General features: G+C 33.7%; 2 protein-coding genes across 2 annotated transcripts in view; both read right to left on the bottom strand.

Moving 5' to 3' along the window:
- LOC126879535 (juvenile hormone esterase-like) overlaps positions 1 to 4127 on the bottom strand; it is a 68950-nt gene extending 64823 nt beyond the window's left edge. Inside the window, exon 1 of the mRNA XM_050642689.1 lies at positions 3770 to 4127. Within this exon, the coding sequence (XP_050498646.1) occupies positions 3770 to 3985 (216 nt within the window). The 5' untranslated portion in view covers positions 3986 to 4127. The remainder of the gene's footprint in view (positions 1 to 3769) is intronic.
- A 15740-nt stretch (positions 4128 to 19867) lies between these two features.
- LOC126879536 (juvenile hormone esterase-like) overlaps positions 19868 to 22774 on the bottom strand; it is a 37547-nt gene continuing 34640 nt past the window's right edge. Inside the window, exon 10 of the mRNA XM_050642690.1 lies at positions 19868 to 20072. Within this exon, the coding sequence (XP_050498647.1) occupies positions 19889 to 20072 (184 nt within the window). The 3' untranslated portion in view covers positions 19868 to 19888. The remainder of the gene's footprint in view (positions 20073 to 22774) is intronic.

Genomic DNA, 22774 nt, shown 5'->3' with positions numbered 1-22774 from the left:
ATAGTTCTTAATTTCAAACAAGTTTTCATAATAGCATTTTTTGATATTCTGAAATAAAAAGTACTTTTCTCTTTAGCGAAACTCATATTTTTGACATAACTCGTATACAATTGATAAAATTTGATATCTGATTGTTGAGTTTTAGATTTTTTACTATTCAGAGCATTTTATGAAGAATACATTTTTTTTAGTAAAATTGATAATAAAAATTTTTTCCATGTGGTTCCTAGCTACTCAGACATACTGTATAAGAAGAGCTTCTGTATAAGAATTTTGAAATTGCAATGCCATATTCGGATTCAGTATAATCAAAAACAAAATAGAAACATATTTGATCAAAGTAAAATGATGATATTAAGAGGAAACAGTAGCGATCAACAGGTAGCAAAAACGCGTTCCAAGATTGCGGTTGTAATTTTGAATATTTTTTTGGAGATATTTGGCACACGTATTCGTAATATAATAAAGGATGGCGTTACAGGGCCCAATTTGAAAAATATAATAATATGTGGAAATTACTCTGTAATTAAATACAATATTAAAAAAAACGAGCCTGTACCGCCATTAAGAAGAACAAAAAAATAAACTTTCTTCAAATAAACTTTTTTATCCGATGCCTAGATTTTGTGTCATTTTGGAACTACTAAAATTTTTTATTTCATTAGTAGTTCCAAAATGACACAAAATCTAGGCATCGCATAAAAAAGTTTATTTGAAGAAAGTGTATTTTTTGTTTTTCTTAATGGCGGTACAGGCTCGTTTTTTTTTAATATTGTATTTAATTACAGAGTAATTTCCACATATTAATATATTTTTCAAATTAGACTCTGTACCGTCATTCTTTATTATACAGTCGAACCCGCTTATTGGAATAGCCTTCGTGCTAAACAAAGCGGTAATGCAGCGGCTAAACAAAGAAAGAGAAGTACTGAATATTATAAAAAGAAGACACTAATGAGCTTTGACCTTTGATCTTTGATGAGACTTTGACCATCTAATGAGCAATTTGAAATATGAAATGCTACATTTAATTATCCAAGGAAAGATAGAGGGAAAGTGCGGAACTGGACGCAGAAAAACATCAAGGCACTTAAAGAAGAAGAAGAAAGCGGATACTGGAATGGAGACGAAGACATGATGCTTACCGAAGCAGAGGTCGTCCACCAACACGTTGGACTGATGATCTAAAACGTTGTCACAGGAACTGGATGCAAGAGACACAAGATCGAAATAGATGAAAAATTATAAGGAAGATCTATGGTCAGCAGTGGACAAGCGAAGATTGAATGATGTCAATAATACAGTAGTGTAACTATTACTTATTTATTAAAAGACAAAATTACATTATATACAGTAATTAATGTGAAATGTAAATATTTTCTTATTAAAATATGTACAAATAAAAAATTACTTTTTTTGTTTTGAAAAATAATCTGTAATTGTGGTTTGTTTTTTTTTGCTACATAAAACACTAGTGACTTGCTGTTCTAGATTATAAAAATTAGAAAAGTTTGTATTGGGCTGGCTCTCCAAAAAACTTCTTATGACATTAAAAGCGGTTAGAACTTGCCGATTAGATGGAATTTCCACGGAATCAGAAAAATCGTCGTCTTCTGCCTCATCTGTGGCTTCAATACTGATTGCTGTGGTTTGGCTGGTTGACTGTAGCTTTTCCACATCGTCGAAAACCGATAAATTGTCGTCAAAAGAGACAAATCTTGAAAAATCTTCTTCTGTCATTTTCTCGAGTTTCATATTTTCGTCATTTTCTACAAGGGGTACAGTTTCTGCCTCTTTGAAAAAGTTGCACTTAATGAAACAATTTTTGATGCAATTTTGAGAAATATTGTGCAAACTTTTATTCATCATGTGAATGGCAGAAAGAACAGAAATTGTCCTTGTCATCTCATTTGAAGTAGCTGCAGACATGGTATCATAAAAGTCCATATTGGTTATAATTTTTCTAACAACTTCTTTCCGATAATTTCTTTTAAAGGTAGAAATTATCCCTTGATCCATCGGTTGAATAAGTGAAGTTGTATTGGCGGGCAAGAAATGTATTGTTACATTGTTCAACCTCACATCGGGTTTGTGGGCAGAACAGTTATCGACAAATAAAAGAGCTTTTCTATTTTTTTCCGCCATTTTCTTGTCGAAGTCAATCAACCTTTCCTTAAACAGGATTGCTGTCATCCAAGCATTTTTATTGGAAGTGTATTTTACGGGCAATGATTTTACAGATTTAAAGCACCTTGGACTTTTTGATTTTCCAATAATAAAAAGTGGCAATTTATGGCTTCCATCAGAATTAGCACAACACATAATCGTCAGTCTGTCATTTGGTACTTTTCCGCCTACAGCTTTGTCCCCTGGGAAACAATAGGTGGCGTCTGGAGTTGCTCGATAATAAAGCGCAGTTTCATCACAATTATACACACACGCTGGTTCATAATTTTTAATTAATGAAGGTAACACATCCGTTATCCATGTATTTGCGGTAGATACATCAGCATCTTTTGCTTCTCCAACAATTTTTTTGAAGGAAACTTGTGAACGACTTTTCCATCTGCAGAACCATCCATTTGTCGCTTTGAAGTTGGCATTACCCAAATGTTCGGCTATTTCTTCAGCTTTTTCTTTTAAAACTGGACCACTGATGGGAACATTTCGGGCCCTCTTCTCAGTAAACCATTCCGCTAATGCTTGTTCGACGTCTGACTCTTTTCCACTGCGTTTTCGTTTTTGGCTTAATTTTGAATTAGCTCGCCAATCGTTGATAAAACTGTCTTGGTTTTTTAAAAGTTTGCTAACCTGAGCTTGTGAAATTCCAAACTTTTTAGCAATTTCGGTTTGACTGCACTTGGATTGTTTCGCATATTCAATTATCTTAATTTTTTCTTTTAAGGCAAGATCTATTCTTTTATTTGAATTCATTGCCATGATTCAGTTCTCGCAAACAAATAATCTCTGGTGGAATTCTTAAATCAACTGTTTCTAAAAACAGCAAATTTTGGGTGGCAATATGTACCTACAGCAATTTGTAGACAAATGAAATTATTTTATGGCTTTGTCGGCAAACGATTGAATTTTCTGTGGGAAAACGAGCGCTTACTCATAACACAGTAATAAAAATTTTATTAGCTACCTGACTTACCGTAACAAGATACAAAACAGCAACCTTTCGAAGTTCTTATCGACAAGCCATTATATGTACCAGGCAAATTTTAAAATTTTAGGAAATTGTGCGTAAAAAATTATTCCTTGGCCTGAAAAATTTATTCGATTAAACGGGATAAGTATACTAAACCATATTCCATTAAACAGACAAATTTATCAAAGAGTAAATGGGAACGTTTCGGGACTTCGAATTTTTATTCCATAAACCGGGATATTCCTATAACCGGTACTCTAATAAGCGGGTTCGACTGTATTACAAATACGTGTGCCAAATATCTCGAAAAAATATTCAAAATTACAGCCGCAATCTTGGAACGCGTTGTCGCTACCTGTTGATCGCTACTGTTTCACCTTAACGATATTTTTAAAATTATCAATACAAATAATTGTTATTGTTTAAACAATTAATAAACAATTAGCGGCCAAATCCGCGAATACAACTTTTTACTTTAACATGTATATAAACTAACAAAAAAAGTTTTAGAAAAATATAAGCTTTCCGAAACAATGCATGTTTTCGTTCTAATTGCACTCCCCTAAGAGTTAGGTGGAAAAAATTAATTACAGTTTTTAATAAATCTTAAACTCTTACTTGAAATCTGTTTTCCCCTACAGGTGGTTCGGCATACGGGATTTCTTGAAAAGCGTAATAATCATTACCATTTTCACTTTTAAGTATGTGTCCTCGAATCTTTCCTTCGTCAAGATGTACTATGGTACCATCGTCTTTGAAGCTTCTTGTTGCACTTTTTTCTATGGTAGCAACTAATAAAAATAGCTGTAGTAATTTAATCGCATTCATGATCATTTATTTTGAAAAAAATTATCTATTAAAAAGAAAGATCTGATTAATTATTGAGTTTTTATATTTTTTGTTGTAGAATAGATAAAAAAATATTTTGAGAGGGTCTTTATCTCTAGTTAATTCTAGTGATTTCTGATAATGACTATGTAATGTAGGTACCAGGTATTTGTTCTTATAAATAGGTTTGACATACATAATTTCCATAAAGAATATATATTATCATTTTCTCATACAACAACAAAAAATATTTATGTTTACTATATTTTTCTTAGAATTTTAATTTATTAGATATTAGTGTCGTAATGTCAGATAATAGATATTGGTGTCATAAAAATAATGCTAGGTATTAATAAATAAACAAACACATCTTTTAATTCGGTTTAACCGTTAATCTACCAATACAGGGTGATTGATTAGTGTGGTAAAGCTCAATAGATGCCCTATATTAATAGATAGCAATAAAAGTTAATAACAAAAATTGTAAACTTAGGCCTTTCATATTTCATCCAGAAAAACTAATTAAGATCGGTTCAATAGATTTTGCAAAATAAATTTTGCAATCCGGCTTTCGCAAAAAAATGCATTTTTTCAAAATGTTTGCAGGACTGAAAATTAAGCAGACTGCAAATTGAATCTTTTTTACATAAAGAATAATACTGTACCTTTCATTTGCAATTTGCAAAATTAAAATCGGTTAACAACCGCGGCGTCAAGAATTTTTTAAGTAAACATTAATTTTTGGTTCTACGCGCAAAACAGCGGATAGGTTTACTCTGATTGGGCATTCCAATGACCTTTGATAATGATTGATAAATTTTAATTTGTAGTACATTTGGATATAAATAAATAAATTTGTATATTGCAAAATAAAAACACATATTCCCTTTGAAATAATATTTTTTTAACAAAATTATTTTTTCATATATTTTAACATAGAGAATATAAGTTTATTATTTTTAAACACATGCAATAGTTTAAACAATATTTTACAAACAATAATTAAATTATTTTGATTTTTGTGGAATTAAAATATTAAAATACAACAAAATATAGAGTAAGAAATTAATATATTAGATAAAGATTGGTAGAAATTTTGGTGGAAATCAACTTGTGTGAATCGAAAATTTTACATTTTCCAAATAGGATATATAATTCTTCATTGCAATGCTAAAATATTTACACTTAAGTACCTGTTGCTGTTAAATACTATTTAAAAAGTCAATACAAGCTACAAGTATCAATTTATTTTTCACTCTGTCCTCAAAACAATAAAAACTAAAACACCACTTTAACAATTATTAACAACAACACATTTCGTTGTCCACAGCCACAATATTCGATAATTTTTGACCAGCCATTGGAATGCCCAATCAGAGCAAAGTTATCCGTTGTCCTGTGCGGAGCACCAAAAATTAATGTTTATTTAAAAAAATTACTGGTGCCGTGGTAATCAACCGATTTTAATTTTGCAAATGGCAAATGAAAGGTACAGTTTTCTTCTATACGCAAAAAAAATTTAACTTGCTATCTGCTTTATTTTTAGTCCTGCAATATTTTGAAAAAATGCAATTTTTTTGCGAAAGCTGGATTGCAAAATCTATTGAACTAATCTTAATGAAATTTTCAGTATTGCTTTATTTTATCATAAAGTTTTTCTGGGTGAAACATGAAGGTCCTAAAGGCTTGTTTTCACGGTACGTCTTATTGTACGTTGTGTGTGTGTGTCATGCAAAACGTACGACAAAACGTACGTTTTGTGAATAATCGAATTTAATTTTTTCGATTCGACAAGACGTACGTTTTGCTGTTTTCACGCTACGTCTTACTGTACGTTTTGTGTGATAAGACAAATCCTATCACACAAAACGTACAATAAGACGTAGCGTGAAAACGACCCTTAAGTGTATCTAGCATAAATGGTTGAAAAACGTAAAATTCGGATACATACTTGTTTTTTTATGGTTTATTCACAATTATTACTTACTATTTTGGTATGACAGGGTGACATTTTTTAAATTTCTAACCAATCCTATGTTGTAGGAAATTTGATTACGCAACTTTTATGCTTGTGCAACTTTTCTTGGAAATGGATACTTTTAAAGTTATAATCAAAAACGAGGAAAAAAATCGAATTTTTCCTTAATTTTTTGACATTTTGATTATTTAAACAATGGTCGTGATCTTTTTCAGTGGGAGGATAACTCAATTATTATTATATAAGTGAATTCCAAGTAATTTCCGCAAAAAATATAAGTCACCTCTCAACGTCCATCTCAAAACAGATGCGCCCTGGACTAGTTTGCGTATAATACAAAACGCATCAGTATTTTCAATTAATAAAATTATTCTTTATTGAATGTACTTTAAAAAAGTTAATTATGTAATAAGGTTTTGTTCTTGACAGGAAATGTCTGGGTTAGTTGATAAGTTGATGATAAGATAATAATCTTGCAAGTAAGCAATGACGTCATAAACTCTGCTGATTCGTAGTGTACAAATATCAGTAAAATACACAGAAACGTGCGCTAGTATTTGTAGTGTAGAACATCGATGGAATAAAAGAGAAGAATTTGAAGAGAATTTGAAGCTTGGATACGAGAAACGGCTACATCTGTAATAACTCGTTGTTTTATAAGTATTATTCGATTTTGATATGAATAATGTCGATTGTATTGCAGCTCAATTGTAGCCCCACTACTTCTCCTCATTTAGTGGGGTTTTGTGTTTTCCACTGCGACATGTCAAAATCGAAAAATAAACGTCGTTACAAATAAAATATTGAATTATTTCTTATAGTCAGGAACTGAAACTGAAAAAATGCAAAACTTCGCAATGTTTTCGTCCAGCATCGATTTTTACAAAAATTTGTGATAAGGCTCATTTTACCCTCTAGTTCAATTTATATATTGAGCCTGTTTAGGCAATACGTAAAGTATCCTTAACAATAGTAACCTATACTTATTGTACGGTTATAGAGTATATTCCCATAGGTAAGCTGGTTAAGAGTAGATAACGATTTTTCATATGTAATTTAAAGTATTATCTGCATAAATGGCACAAAGAATATTTGCTACGAGAGGTATATGGTTCAAAATGCATACAGTATCACGACTAATAAGTTATGTTCACATACATGTAGAGTACTTACAGTTTTATTCCTTGATGACGTGTCACATCAGAGCTCTGATTGAATTCCATAATCCATTTGGTTCATTTGTAAGGCACTCACTAATACGCTAAATAAATCATCGTCGATAATACTGAGCAGATTGAATTATCTGAGCGGTATAAAACGATAGCAAAAAAAGCCGGTAAAATGCGGCCTTTTTACGAATAGCGGGAGCGTCGATAGATTAGAGATGATTCTCGTTAGGAAGCTTTTGACGATCTGCCCCGGCGAGGGGTTCAAATGCGAGTCTCAACAATAACCTGGAGTTTCCAGAAAGGTTACATAAATACTACTTGAATTTTAAGTAATCAGTAGTACAGGGGCGTAACTAATTATTTTAGTGAGCCGTGTATAATATATTTATTGTACATATTGCCGGGGGCGACAGGCGAGAGAGATGGCCTATATCACCTCGAAGAGAGGGGATTGGCAAAGATGTGCACAACGATAAGAAATGTTTGAAGAAATTAGAGTTTATATACACAAGGGGTAACAACGATAAAATGGAGGAAAACGATAAGTTTTCCCCCTAGGGATAGATTTTAATCTTCCAGGGGAATCACAGCGATTTTCGTAATACCACGAAGAAAATCACCGTGAGTAGTGTGAATCTTGACAGTACGAACTAGACCATCCTTACCAGGCAATACATCTATTACCCTGGCAGTTGGCCATAAGAGTGGAGGAGTACCATCCTCCTTCAACAGAACCAAATCCCCGATCTTGACAGGGTCAGTAGGGTCGGTCCATTTATTTCTTTGCTGCAGGAGGCAAAGATAGTCTTTTTTCCACAATTTCCAAAATTGCTGTTGAATTTTACTAATACGCTGAAAAAGATTCAACCTATTTTCAGGTATCTCTGAAACACTTGGTTCAGGGGGCGCGGTTAAACTTCTTTGAACTAAGAAGTGAGCTGGAGATAGGAAAGCGAAGTCATTGGCGTCAGACGACATCCTAGTGATGGGTCTCGAATTTAGAATAGCCTCGATTTGGCATAATACTGTGTTAAACACTTCAAAGGTGAAGTGGGAATTTCCTATAATTCGATAGAGGTGATACTTCACACTCTTTATTCCTACCTCATGGAGGCCGAATTGATGGGGGTTGCGGGGAACACCCATCTTGAAAGTTATGGAGTTTTGAGTACAGAATTCCTTAATCTGTTCCGAATTATTTTGATTTAAGAAAAAATCATAGAATTCGCGCATTTCATTTTTTGCCCCATGGAAATTTGTGGCATTGTCGCTCCAAATAATACTGGGCGTGGATCTTCTGGCAATAAACCTTTTCAGAGTAAGAATATAGGCTTCTGCGCTTAATCCTGTGACGAGTTCGATATGAACACATTTAGTGCTCATGCAAATGAAATAGGCTACGTATGCTTTGTAAAGCGGTGCCTTCCTCAAATGTGAGGACTTAATTAAGAAGAACCCCCCATAGTCCACTGAGACGACTTGGAAGGGTCTAGTGGGGAGTACACGATCGGGATGCATATCTGCCATCTGTTGAACAGAATTGGGTGTCATGAATCGGAAACAGTTTACACACTTACGAATTAAGCGTTTAATCTGTCTTAATCCGTCAATTGGCCAGTACTTCATTTTGACATACGAAAGTACTGTTTGCGCGCCTGAATGTAATAACTTATGATGAGCTTGAGTCAAGATTAGTTCTACAACTCGACATTTAGAAGGAAGTAGAATGGGGTGTTTTTGATTATACGATATGGGGGCGTGTCGGAGACGTCCTCCCACACGAATCAGCCCATCATTATGTTGTAGGAAGGGGTTGAGTTTACGAATGGCTTTATTGGTCACGAGTTTAGCATTTTTCAATTCAAGAATCTCTTTTTTAAAGTAGATACTTTGGATATACCTGATGATCGCGTGATCAGCGATCTCCATTTCGGGTGGCGTCAATATATCCGTATCTCGTGGAGAGTTATTTATTTTCTTTTTAATATTACTGATGAATCTAAAAAGATAAGCGACAATTCTTTGAATTTTACGAAAAGAAGAAGATTTAGCGAATAGATTTTCAAAGGTGTCGTTGAGTTCGTGATTTGTTGCTATGTTTGAGACAACTAACTTCCTTAATTCAGGAAGATCATCCTGAAAATGAGGAATTTGATGAAGAGAAAAATCGATGGGATTGTCTCTAATAAAGCTAGGTCCGCATAACCAGTCTTCGGTGGTCTGGGGATTATCAAAGACATTTATCCCTCTGGAAGCGGGGTCAGCGATGTTTTCGTGACTTCTGACGAAATGGAAATCACAAGGAAAAGTTTCCAACAAGGAATTGACCTTTTGAATTCTGTTTTGTACAAAAATGTTCCAAATGTGTTTTTTAGAAAGTATCCAAGACAAGGCAATTGTAGAGTCAGCAAAGAGATGAGATGAAGATATACTCAAATTTTTCTTGAAGATGTGAAAAAGTCTATGAGCCAGAGTGACTCCCAACACTATTCCACAAAGTTCCAATTTGGGGATGGTGAGTTTATTTTTTAGCGGAGAAATTTTGTTTTTAGAAGCGATAAGTCGCGACGATACAGAAAAGTCTGAGTATGTCGCTTTGAGATACACACAAGTGCTGTATATTTTTTCCGATGCGTCGGTGAAAATAATTAATTGAACATCAACAACTTTCTTTTGTAAAAGTAAGCATCGAGGTACCTTGACCTCTTCTATAGTTTTGAATGTCGATAAGAGGTTTTGCCAATTTTTCATAATGATGGGTGAGTCAATGGGTTGATCCCAGTCCAATTTCTGGGACCATATTTCCTGTATCAAGAGCTTAGCGTTCACAAGGACAGGGGATAACCATCCTAGCGGGTCATACAAAGTAGCAATGTAGGAGAGAATAGTACGTTTAGTAACAACATTAGCCAATTTGAAGATAGGAGTTTTAAACGAAAAGTGGTCGCGTTCTGAATCCCAGAATATGCCTAAGACTTTATCAGATCCCGTGAAGTTAAGACTGACTTCAGAGACGGGATTTAAATTGTGTTGAGACAGAAATTCTGAAGAACTGCAGTTCCACTTGTGGAGGAGGAAACCATGGGTTTCTAGCAAAGAAGTTAATTGTTCGAAAAGACAACTTAATTCATGAAGACTGTCAGCACCGCTGATCAGGTCATCCATATAGATAGATTCTTGCAGAACACTAGTAGCAAGTTCGTGGGTATGTTTGTTGTTGTCAGCGATGTGCTTGATAACTCTTTGAGCGATAAATGGGCTACTTGGGAGCCCGAAGGGTAATCTTTGAAATTGATAGCACCGTAAAGGCTGCTGAATATTGTCCCTAAAGAGAAAATTTAACAGAAATGTTTCAGTGGGACAAATGGCGATTTGTAGGAACATAGCCTTGATGTCGCCTACTAGTGCGAATTTAAACTGACGAAACTTAGCGAGAATGTCAAAAAGTTCATGTTGGACGACATAACCTTTGTCTATGACGTCACTGAGGGAGATTCCCGTAGACGATTTATTGTTTGGATCGAAAACTATACGAGTGGAAGTAGTAGAGTTGGATTTGAAAACGGGAAAGTGAGGGAGAAAGTAATTAGGTTTACCTGAGTCATTTAGCATTTTTAACGGCACTTGAATTATTTGTCCGTTATTGAGATATTCCGATATAATGTCCTGATATTTTTCCAATAAATCAGGGTTGAGTTGAAAACGTTTCTCGAGACTGAGAAAACGTCTTTTTGCCGAGAGAAACGAATTTCCCATGTCTATATCTTCGATAGGGAGTTTGAGATTGAGTGTGGACTCATATCGTCCATTGGGGAGAACATTAACATGTTTTACAAAATTAATTTCAGCGGGGTGATCATTAATGAGATCGGTGTTCTGAGGAGCGGCTTCTTCCAGCTCCCAGAATTTTTGTAAATGATCGGATAGTTCCTCGTTGGACACTACCGGCTCATTTACGGCGGAAGGAGTGTTATGAGAACAACAAGTAACGAGAGAGTTTGAATAAAATTCCAAAGCCTTTTTAGTATTTTTCGACTTAAGAGCAAAGTCTGGAACTGACCCTGATATCGTGTACCCGAGTAGAGTGCGTTGAAGAACGGGAAGACCTTTTCCCAAACGAATTATTTCAGGTTGAATGATATCGTTATACAGGTCTGCACCGAGCAGGATACCAATTGGGGATGTTACATGGAACATCGGATCACCTAATGGTATCTCTGAGGGTATGTTTAGTTTGCTCGCCGAAATAGAAATTTGAGGAAGCGGATTTGTTATCTTTGGGAGTACAGAGCACGAGATGTCAAAAGGAACGTCGTTAGCGACAGCGAAAATTGTTGTATCTACAATAGATTGAGACGAGGATGAGGTGGAGTTAATTCCATTGATCCGTAATTTTCCATCTCTAGTGGTGAGTGACAGTTCCTTTACGAGGTCAGCACTAATAAATGAAACCTGTGAGGCCGAGTCTAAAAGTGCCTTTGCGAAGACCCTCTTGCCGCTAGGAGCGACAAGATAGACCTGGAGTGTGCTTAATAACACCAAATGATTATCAAGCGAGGCTGCAGATAGAGCCATTGAATGTGGAGTCGAATTTTGAAGATTAACTTCCGTTTCAGGAGCTCTAACATGTGAGGGCCCCTGTTGTGAATTACCCTGTGTATGGGAGTTATTTGAGATAGCGGTTTTATTATGATTATTTGAGTTGTGTTGGCCAACAGCCGCGGAAGGGTTACTATGACCCGTTTTGTCGAAATGGAGCAACGTGTGATGACGAGATTTACAAACTATGCAAGAGAATTTGGATTTACACTGATCGAGCATGTGAGACCCAAGACAATTAATACAAAATTTATTTTGTTTGACAAAACTAAAACGTTCTTTAGAATTCAACTGCTTGAACTGAGGACAAGAGTAGATCGAGTGAGAGTCGTTGCAATAGGAACATTTCTTAGGACCTAAGCGAGGCGAAAGGTTACTGGTAGAAGTGTCTGAGGCTAGGTGTAAAGAGTGTCTGGAAGTAGTAGTCGATTTTGGTTTTGATTGAGATTGAATATTCTCAAGATGAACAACGCGTGTCTCGATTTCCCCTAGAAAATGGACAAAATCAGGGGTAGCTTGGCTACCACCGGATTGGAACTCAAGAGCCCTAATGGTAGGTGCGTCGAGTTTCTGAGTAGCGATATGTATGAGAAGTAAATGCAAGAGATCTGAAGGGGGCCTATTCAAGTTCAATAGGGCCTTGAAATTATTTGACATGACCGTATGAAAATTTCTTAATTGTGAGTGATTTGCGTTTCCAGAAATAGGAGGCGCATCAAGAATTTGAGAGATGAGAGTTTTGATAAGCGATTTAGAGTTGGCGTACCTTTGTGTCAGGTTATCCCGGGCTATTTTGTAATTGTCACCTGTGAGTGGGATATGCTCGAGAAGCGTCAAAGGCTCGGAAGTTAGAAAACTTTTGAGGTAAATGAGTTTTTCCAGATCACTTAATGTAGTATCAGATCCTATTATTGTATCAAAGGTCTCAATGAATGAATTGTATTCAGTAACTAAGCCACTAAATGGTTTTAACTGAATACGAGGGAGGTTTACTGTTCGTTGCCTAGCCATAGACTGTGAGGTTAGAGAAGAATTAGGGTCAAATTGGAGGGAGGGGGTAGCAGTCACATTAGAACTTTCAATGACCTCTAACCTTTCTTCCAATAGAGAAATTGTATCCAAATATTTATCAAAAACCACAGAGGAATCAGTAGAGGGGGTAGGTTCCTCGGGGATCGTCTCCAGCACATTTTGAGCATCGCGGAAAAGTCCGTAAGAATGTTTGAGTTGTGAAATTATTTCACGAATTTTATATTTGTTTAGAGAATTAAGAGTTGTGGGAACCGAATCAGCCAACTTGGTTATATCAAGTTTTGCGGTGAGCCTCTGTCGGTTATATTTTGATCGGTCAGCCATGTTGCGAGAATGTGAGATTAGATAGATTATTTGCAAATGTCTAAACCTATAAATCGATGCGAAAATGAGAGAATATGTACAATATATTATATATTACACGTTTAATAGTGTGAGATTGGCTTAATAGTATCACCCTGTATGAGCGCAGATTAGTATATGAAATGCAAAACTATAAAATTTCAAAATATATGCAATTTTCCAAAATGGGTATTTTTCAGCAAGTGTGAGACACCCTTAACAAGTATTTAAATTAATTAAATTGAAGGAAAAAACAATTATTTATTTTCTATAGTTTTCTAGAAGTGTAAAATGAGCTTAAGCGAAGCTAAATGTAGCAAAAACTTACAATTTATGCAAGAAAACAAAATTATTTTTAATAATTTTTGTAACCTGTGAACCAGGCTTAATCGGATTCAAAATTATAAATTTAATTTAAATCAAAAGGTTGAACAAACAATGTTAAAATTATAACACCCGTACTATCAGCCAAGAAATGAGTACACTTTTTGTATACTATAAACAGAAAAATATATTTACGAAAATAAAATAATGTAATATATGCAAATATTTTTTCATACAAACAAAACGACTCCTTTATTTGAACAAAGCAAGTAGTTTCTGAAATTGCACGTGTAGACCGGGCTTAACAACCTACCAGCTATTGTAGAGACGTGCTGGGTTAAATACTGAGAATTTGAGTGCAGAAAGAGAGGAATATTTTATTTTTGTGCCGGGGCGGCGTGGCTTGGAAATTTCCAAATGCAACAGAAAGACACTATAAATGAAAAACCGTTATTCTCAGAATAGAGATTATCAAAATATGCAAATACGAAGGACCTTGAGGATTTAATTAATAAATAATTAATATGATACGGCTCGATGGAACAGAAATGTTTAGGCAATACGTAAAGTATCCTTAACAATAGTAACCTATACTTATTGTACGGTTATAGAGTATATTCCCATAGGTAAGCTGGTTAAGAGTAGATAACGATTTTTCATATGTAATTTAAAGTATTATCTGCATAAATGGCACAAAGAATATTTGCTACGAGAGGTATATGGTTCAAAATGCATACAGTATCACGACTAATAAGTTATGTTCACATACATGTAGAGTACTTACAGTTTTATTCCTTGATGACGTGTCACATCAGAGCTCTGATTGAATTCCATAATCCATTTGGTTCATTTGTAAGGCACTCACTAATACGCTAAATAAATCATCGTCGATAATACTGAGCAGATTGAATTATCTGAGCGGTATAAAACGATAGCAAAAAAAAGCCGGTAAAATGCGGCCTTTTTACGAATAGCGGGAGCGTCGATAGATTAGAGATGATTCTCGTTAGGAAGCTTTTGACGATCTGCCCCGGCGAGGGGTTCAAATGCGAGTCTCAACAATAACCTGGAGTTTCCAGAAAGGTTACATAAATACTACTTGAATTTTAAGTAATCAGTAGTACAGGGGCGTAACTAATTATTTTAGTGAGCCGTGTATAATATATTTATTGTACAGAGCCGTTGTACGCTTTTGGTTTTTTAAGGATGAAAACTACCCTTATTTGTAAAAAATTATAAAATAACATTTTAAACTTTAATGTTGTAAACATTTAGTTCGTATTAGTTACATAGTGATTTTTTTATGCTTTATGATATAATATCGTAATATTTCAACCCTTACAACCACACTTGTTGGAGCTATATATAAAAAATTGACTTATCCTAAAAGAATAATTTCGGCTTACATCGATTTACATAAAAATCTGAGATTAGGATCATCTCACCCTGTACTTCATATTCTATATCATGCTTAAGGGCGTTGATTATTTTTAGGCGTGGAAACTAAAAATAATACACAATCATTGTAAACTTTAATATGGGTAAAATTTGGTTTTGATTGGTTAAATAATTATAATGATTGTTTTATGCTAAAGGATATAATATCATATTTCAACCCTTAAAAACCACCTTGATAACATTCCTATTAGTTATTAAAAAATTAAAAAATTAAAAAGTTATAAATTAGCTATTTAGTTATTAAAAAGCTACATTTTAGTAGTCTATAATTTTTTTCATATCTCCAGTATTTTCTAAGATATTTTGAAGAAAATGGTGAAAAATACGAAAATGCAAAAAATCTATTTTTCTTTAAACTTAAATTTTTATAAAATTAGGCCTTTTAAATTGGTCAAACTTCTTGAGTGTATTGATAATACAAATATAAAAGGAATTACAGAAAGGTGAACACCAATTTTTAATTAGGCGGCTAGTTAGGAGGTTGTTTTCACTGATTTTTTTAATTATTTTTTATTATTTTTTTTTGAAAGGTCTAATTGTGTCCTTGAAAAAAAATTATTTAAGTTTTCCTCGAATAATGCAAAGATTTCCCGTTATTTGGATTTGAATATTTCAAATTATGCATTTGACGAAAAAAGCTAACCTTTATCATGCCGTTTCTCGGTTTGTATTAGTCGTAAAAATACTATAGAAAAAAGATTTGGTTTATGGTACTAAGAGACACAATTTCGATAGCTGCCGTACAGCGGCAAGATATAGAAAATGATCCTTGGACTATTTCCCACCTTCTGTGAAAATTTCAAGTAAATCCATGCTGGTCGAAAAAATTGCGAGCGAAAATACTGCATTTGCTGGCCTATTAAGTATACCAGAAATTATAAAAAAAAACATGACTATAAACCACATTCTTCAAAAAAAAATGTGTGCGAACCATATTCTAATGTGTGTGTACATTTTACGCACGTAAGAAATTATACTTCTATTATATGATTTCAACGAAATAAATATTTATTTCATTTAAACAATTTATTTTATTTTATTTAAATACTAAACTAATGTTAATACTTACTACTTTCCAAAAAAATTTAAAAATAATACGAAAAATTAAAAAAGAAAGTAAGGCAATGCAACTACATAAGACATTCCTAACACATCCAAAGCTCAACCGCGCTCAACACTGCTTGACTAGGATTATCGGGCGACAACCGGTGTAATTCAGTGTGCTATGGCCAACAATTGATACCATACGATACTATTGATACATAAACATGAATTATTTCGACAGAATGTAAAGATAATGTAAGTATTGCTTCTTTTATTGCTCTTCTTTTTATCTCTGAAGTCTTCTCTCCACCATATTTAATACTTATTATCTTTATAAATGAGTATCCTATTCCAGACGAAGACAAATTCAAGGACACAAAAATTATAATAAATAGATCTTCTTCTTCTTCTTCTTCTTCAGCCTGTGTTCGTCCACTGCTGGACATAGGCCTCTTCCATTTGCTTCCATCGATTTCTACTTTGGCAATTCTCATCCACTGCTTGCCCGCGACTTGTTTGATGCCATCTGCCCACCTCTTCTGGGGTCTGCCTACTCCTCGCCTGTTCTTTCTTTGTCTCCAGTTTGTTAGTCTCTGTGTCCATTTTCCGTGATTATCTCGGGCAACATGTCCGACCCATTGCCACTTGCGCCTTGCTATACGTTCTGCGACATCAGTAATCTTTGTTCTTTCACGAAAATCGATATTTCGAATTCTATCTCTCAAACTAATCCCTAGCATGGCCCTCTCCATCGCTCTTTGGGTTGTACTGAGCTGCTCTAAGGTTTTCTTTGTAAAGGCCATTGTCTCCAGTCCATATGTGGTTACAGGCAAGATACATTTTTCATAAACTCTACGTTTTAGACACATTGGTATATCTTTATTCTTCAAGATAAAGCTTAACTTGCCGAAAGCTACCCAAGACAATTGTATGCGTCTTTCTATTTCGGCTATTTGGTTTTCTTTGCCGATTTTAATGGTACGTCCAAGATATATAGTGGTCTACATTTTCAAGACTGACGTTGTCAATAACAAGATTAGTTTGTATATTACTTATTATTTTTGTTTTCTGAAGATTCATTTTGAGACCTATTTTATTTGACTGCTGGTTTAATTCCTTCATCATTTGCTCAAATTCCTTGATATCTGTACTGAATAATATTATGTCGTCCGCAAACCCCAAATGACTCAAACGTACACCGTCAATGTTTAGACCTTTTTCGTCCCAGTAGAGCTGTTTGAATACATTTTCCAATGCTAAGGTAAAAAGCTTTGGTGAAATAGTATCACCTTGTCTAGTACCTTAACCAAGGCGTATTTTTTCGGTTTTTTCCTCTTCATTGATTTTGATGTAAAAAAAACGAAAAATGGAGAAAAACAAACAACACTGGATTTAATGGAAGAAAGAAGAAAAACATCTAAAGAATTACCAGAGTATAAGGCTATCAACAATGAAGTTAAAAAGAGCATAAGGTCAGACTTACGGGCTTATAAAAAAAAAGCAAATATTGCAAGCCATCGAAAACAATAGCTAACTAAAGATACCTAAAATTAAAAACCAAGAGGGGAATACGGTGACTGAAAAAACTAAAATAATCAAGGAAATACAAACGTTCTACAAGAATCTTTAAACATCTACTATACAGACCCACGGAACAGACCATAGAACAATAATTCTAAACGTCGGCTCGGAAACTCTCCCTAAAATAACTTCTTCGGAAATTAGACATGCCTTACTTTACAGGAAATTAAAAATAAAAAAGCTCCTGGCGAGGATCGTATAACGTCTGAAATGTTAAAAATGGGAGGCAACCAATGAACTGTCAATACGGATGGAATGGCCATGTCCCATTCAAATAGTGAAGCAAGATTGACACCAACATACAAGAGAGAGGTCCTAGAGAGAGACAGACAAGGTGGTGGAAACTTTGACAGGCCGTGTAATTTGAGTTGCCTATATAAATGGACCCGATTGAATCAGTATTTACAGTTCGTTGAATATTTTAACTTATATTTTAACTTGGCTAAGGCCTAATGCTGATTGGCAGTACATATTTCAAAATTCAACCACTTTTCTGTATTTAGGGGATAAATAGAGTACACAGTGCCATACTTGGTGTTTAAATACTTTTCAGAATTGTTATTTGTATTTATCAAAACAAATACCTACTTTCCTAAAGTATTTGGGAGTTAAATAGTTTTAAAACTGTTTAAATGCTAAATTAGTGTTTTATATAAAGTGAAGAAGTCCTTGATTATGTTATTGTTACTTTTTTTTTTCAATAATTTTACGTAGGTATATACATACAATTTATTCTATTGTAACTAAACTCCCACAATGCATAAACACTTTTAGGAAACGGTTCCAACAGGTCTGTTAAGGGTAATAGCATTGTAATATGTAGTAATAAATTTGCTGAATTAATATCAGTTTCACCTCTGTGTTCAATATTTTTAACTTTCGTGTGCCACTTCTTTAAAAAAGCTTTATAATAAAGAATTAAATTCGAAAAAAGCGTTGTTGCAATGTGTGTGGCCTAACTTAACTGTGGCATGTTAATTTAAAAACTGAATAACATTTTTTATAAAATTTTTGAATATATTTGCAGAACAATTTTAACAGCTGTTTTTAATATAGATTTCAATCCTCTACAAATAGTCTCTCATGTCTTTTGATGTAAAATATTTATTACTACAACCTTCAACTATTTACCGTCTACCACTATGAATTTGTTTGTTTACGAAAGGTGGCGATTATCTTCCCTCTTTCCCTGGCTATTGCTCTCATTCTGACCGCATTAAATCCCTTCATTTGTATTTAAATACGTCAGAACTCTCTTTTTCATTAAAAGAAGTACTGGTTTTAGTCTTTGCTTTTGGCATATTCTATTTTGTAGGTTTTAGAACTGCGCCATGATATATATGTCATTTTATTGTGTATCACTTAATGACAATGACAAAAAGACAGATTAAAACCAGTACTTCTTTAAATGAAGAAGAGAGTTCTGACGTATTTAAATACAAAAAAGTAGTTAAATTTGGAAATACTGCCCCATCAGCCCAGTTAAAAAAATATGAGGTCCATTTCCCCGATTTAAGTTGATATAGGCAACTCAAATTACACGGCCTGTCAAAGTTTCCACCACCTTGTCTGTCTCTCTCTAGGACCTCTCTCTTGTATCGTGGCTGCATTAGTTGTCTTTGTGCCTATTCCATCCGTATTGACAGTTCATTGGAGGCAACACTGTTGTAGAGGTTGTGGAAGTCTTGCTGAATAAGTGTCTAATAGAGAAAAGAATACCCAGCCTGTGGGAAAATGCCAAAATAATGCTTTTACACAAGAAAGGAGACACTACTAATATTGAAACTACAGACCTATAAGTTTGTTGTCACACTTATACAAATTGCTAATACCAATAATAACCAACCGCATAACACAAAAACTTGATTTATATCAACCGGTTGAACAGGCGGGATTTCGAAAAGGGTTTGGTACTAACGATCACTTACAAACCATCAGAACACTGGTAGAAAAAACCACAGAATATAATGTACCTTTACATATATGGCACTTATTGACTTTCACAAGGCTTTCGATCCTTTTCACTTAAGGGTCCTTTTTGTCAGCCCTAAGGGATGCTCGAATAGACTCACGGTACACTACACTCATTAAAAACATTTATGAACAGGCCACATTCCACATCAAAATAAGTAAATATATTTACTAAAAACACCAATATATTTTTTTCACCGATACCTAGGTCCTACGTAACCTTTTAGTAGTACATAGGTAGTACTACGTAATCTCGTACCTACGTAACGAGATTTAACAACTAACTTCACACTGTCGGAGTCCGCGTACTTCATCCAGTTGTTTTTATAAAAATTCAATCAAGTTTCCCAATCGGGCCTAAAGAAGTATAACTTCAAAAAAATTAAAAAACGCCTTAAAAAATATTTATATTTAACCAAATAATACAAAAGGTGGTTGCATATACTTTTCCATAATCTCGTTAACTTCCTTGTATTGTCTTGGATTTTCTTGCATACTTAAAGTTTCATTAATATTTAGATATCTTAATGATTTTGGTTCAGATGGTGGCCAGATAACGTTATCCAAAAGTGGATCGATCTCCGGAGTTGGATTGCTAAAACAATAAAATAAATAAATAAATAAAATAAATTAATTAAATATAATTAATAAAATAATAAATATTATACAAAAAAGAATGTGTGTGTGTACTTTGTACGCACGTAAGAAGTTCTACTTCTATTATAATATAATTTAAATGAAATAAATATACCTATAATGAATGGGTTGCATGTGTGAGTCCATACTATTGTAGTAAAGAAAAGAGAGACGTTCTCACAAACAATTTATTTTAAAACTGACGACCGGTTTCGCTTTCTACAATATTCACAGCATCTTCAGGTCACGGTAAAAGTAAAATTAAATGCTACAAAAAACAAAAAACAAAAAACAAAAAACAAAAAACAAAAAACAAAAAACAAAAAACAAAAAACAAAAAACAAAAAACAAAAAACAAAAAACGAGAAACAAAAAACAAAAAACAAAAAACAAAAAACAAAAAACAAAAAACAAAAAACAAAAAACAAAAAACAAAAAACAATAAACAAAAAACAAAAAACAAAAAGCAAAAAACAAAAAACAAAAAACAAAAAACAAAAAACAAAAAACAAAAAACAAAAAACAAAAAACAAAAAACAAAAAACAAAAAACAAAAAACAAAAAACAAAAAACAAAAAACAAAAAACAAAAACAAAAAACAAAAAACAAAAAAACAAAAAACAAAAAACAAAAAACAAAAAAAAAAACAAAAAACAAAAAAACAAAAAACAAAACTCTGGTTTTTTGTTATTTGCAGCATTTAATTTTACTTTTACCGTGACCTGAAGATGCTGTGAATATTGTAGACAGCAAAACCGGTCGTCAGTTGTAAAATAAATTGTTTGTGAGAACGTCTCTCTTTTCTTTACTACAATAAATATACCTACTTAACAGTTACGATACAAAAAATTAACAATAATGACCAAAAATGAACCAAAATTTAACAATGCCAAATATTAAAAAAAAAAAAGAAAAAAGTATGAATCGTCCGGGATTTGAACCCGCAATCTCGCGATTTTTTTATCTCTGGTCCAATGCTCTACCAACAAGGCCATCAAGCCGCATGCTAGTTACCTTTCAGATATACATAATTATACATCACGGTGACAAGTGAAATATAAAAATAGATGTTTTATTATTTTACGCCCAAGGAAGACAAATCCAAAGACACAAAATTATAATAAAAAACCTTTTAAACCACCTTTTTCAAATTGGGCAAGTTGTATTATTAATATTAATGTTAATAAATGAAATATAAATATTTTGACGTTTCACAATTTGACAATTCACTTTTAACTGCAGTGCCTTAAAATTTTTAAAGCACTAGTGCCTTAAAGTAGCATTTCTAACGCTCCTATGGAGTCCTAAAAATTGCATTTTTAACACGTTTGTAGAAAAATATATTTAAAAACACTAATATATTCTTTCCACACCTTTTCTGGACTGATACATACATAAATTAAAACATTTTGAAGTATAACTTCAAAAATATAATATGAAAACTATTTAAAAAGGCAGTATAACTATTAACTAACCTTTGTTTGTTGTTTCTCTTCCCACAAATTTTAAAACGTAACAACCATACATAACCAAACCGTCAACCGTCCAAACCACAGCTGCGCTACAGCTGCCATATTGGATAATTTTTGACATGTCATTTGGACATCCAATCAGAACAAAGTTATAATGCGCATGCGCCCGGATCGTAGGTTTTAACATATAAAAATTCACCCTCATATCGCGCGTAAAGAAGTATAACTTCAATAAAAATAAATAAATAAGATAAATAAAAATTAAAAGCAAAAATAAATTAAAAGAACCGGAAAATATTCTTCTTTTTGTGTCAATTCATTTAAGTAAAAAAAAATATTTTTGGACACCTTGTATAAATAATTAATGTGTTAAGGTTTATATTACTGAATAGAGAATTGAATAACCTTTCAAATTAGCTAGCACACGACCCCTATTCCCATTTAAAAAATGATATATTACGTCATCGCACCCAGACACATGACCTCATTAGTATGATATATATCATCATTTCCTTTGCCTTATCCCTATGCGGGGCCGGTTTCCCTAATTTCATTTCTCCACACAATTCTATCTTGGGTCATATCAATGTTAATACCCTTTACCAACATATCCTGCCTTATCGTCTCCCCCCACGACTTCTTTGGTGTTCCTCTCCTCCTCCTTCCAGGAATCTGCACTTCAGCAATTCTTCGTATTGGGTGAATAACGTCTCGACGTTGAACATGACCAAACCATCTTAACCTATGCTCTCTCATTTTGGCATCAATTGATGCCACATCTAGGCTTCCCCTAATATACTCATTTTTAATTTTATCCTTTTTTGTCACTCCACTCATCCATCTAAGCATTCTCATTTCCGCCACATGCATTCGTTCTTCCTCTTTCTATTTCACTGCCCAACATTCAGTTCCGTACATCATAGCCGGCCTTTTGGTTGTTTTATAGAATTTTCCCTTTAACTTCATTGTAATTTTCCTGTCACATAGCACACCACTCGCTTCCTTCCACTTCATCCATCCAGTCCTAATTCTACTGCATGCATCTCCATCTATTTCTCCATTACTTTGTAATACCGATCCCAGGTACTTGCCCTATACTTGTCCCAAACTATTGCTTTTTACAATCAGTTCACCATCCAAAGATACCATTTATTTGTAGTAACTCCCATCTTTAAATGGGCATTCCAAA

Source organism: Diabrotica virgifera, chromosome 2, assembly GCF_917563875.1.
Source record: "Diabrotica virgifera virgifera chromosome 2, PGI_DIABVI_V3a".
Taxonomy (NCBI): Eukaryota; Metazoa; Arthropoda; class Insecta; order Coleoptera; family Chrysomelidae; genus Diabrotica; species Diabrotica virgifera.
The sequence above is the reverse complement of the archived record's forward strand: the minus strand, read 5'-3'. Positions and strand labels throughout refer to the sequence as shown.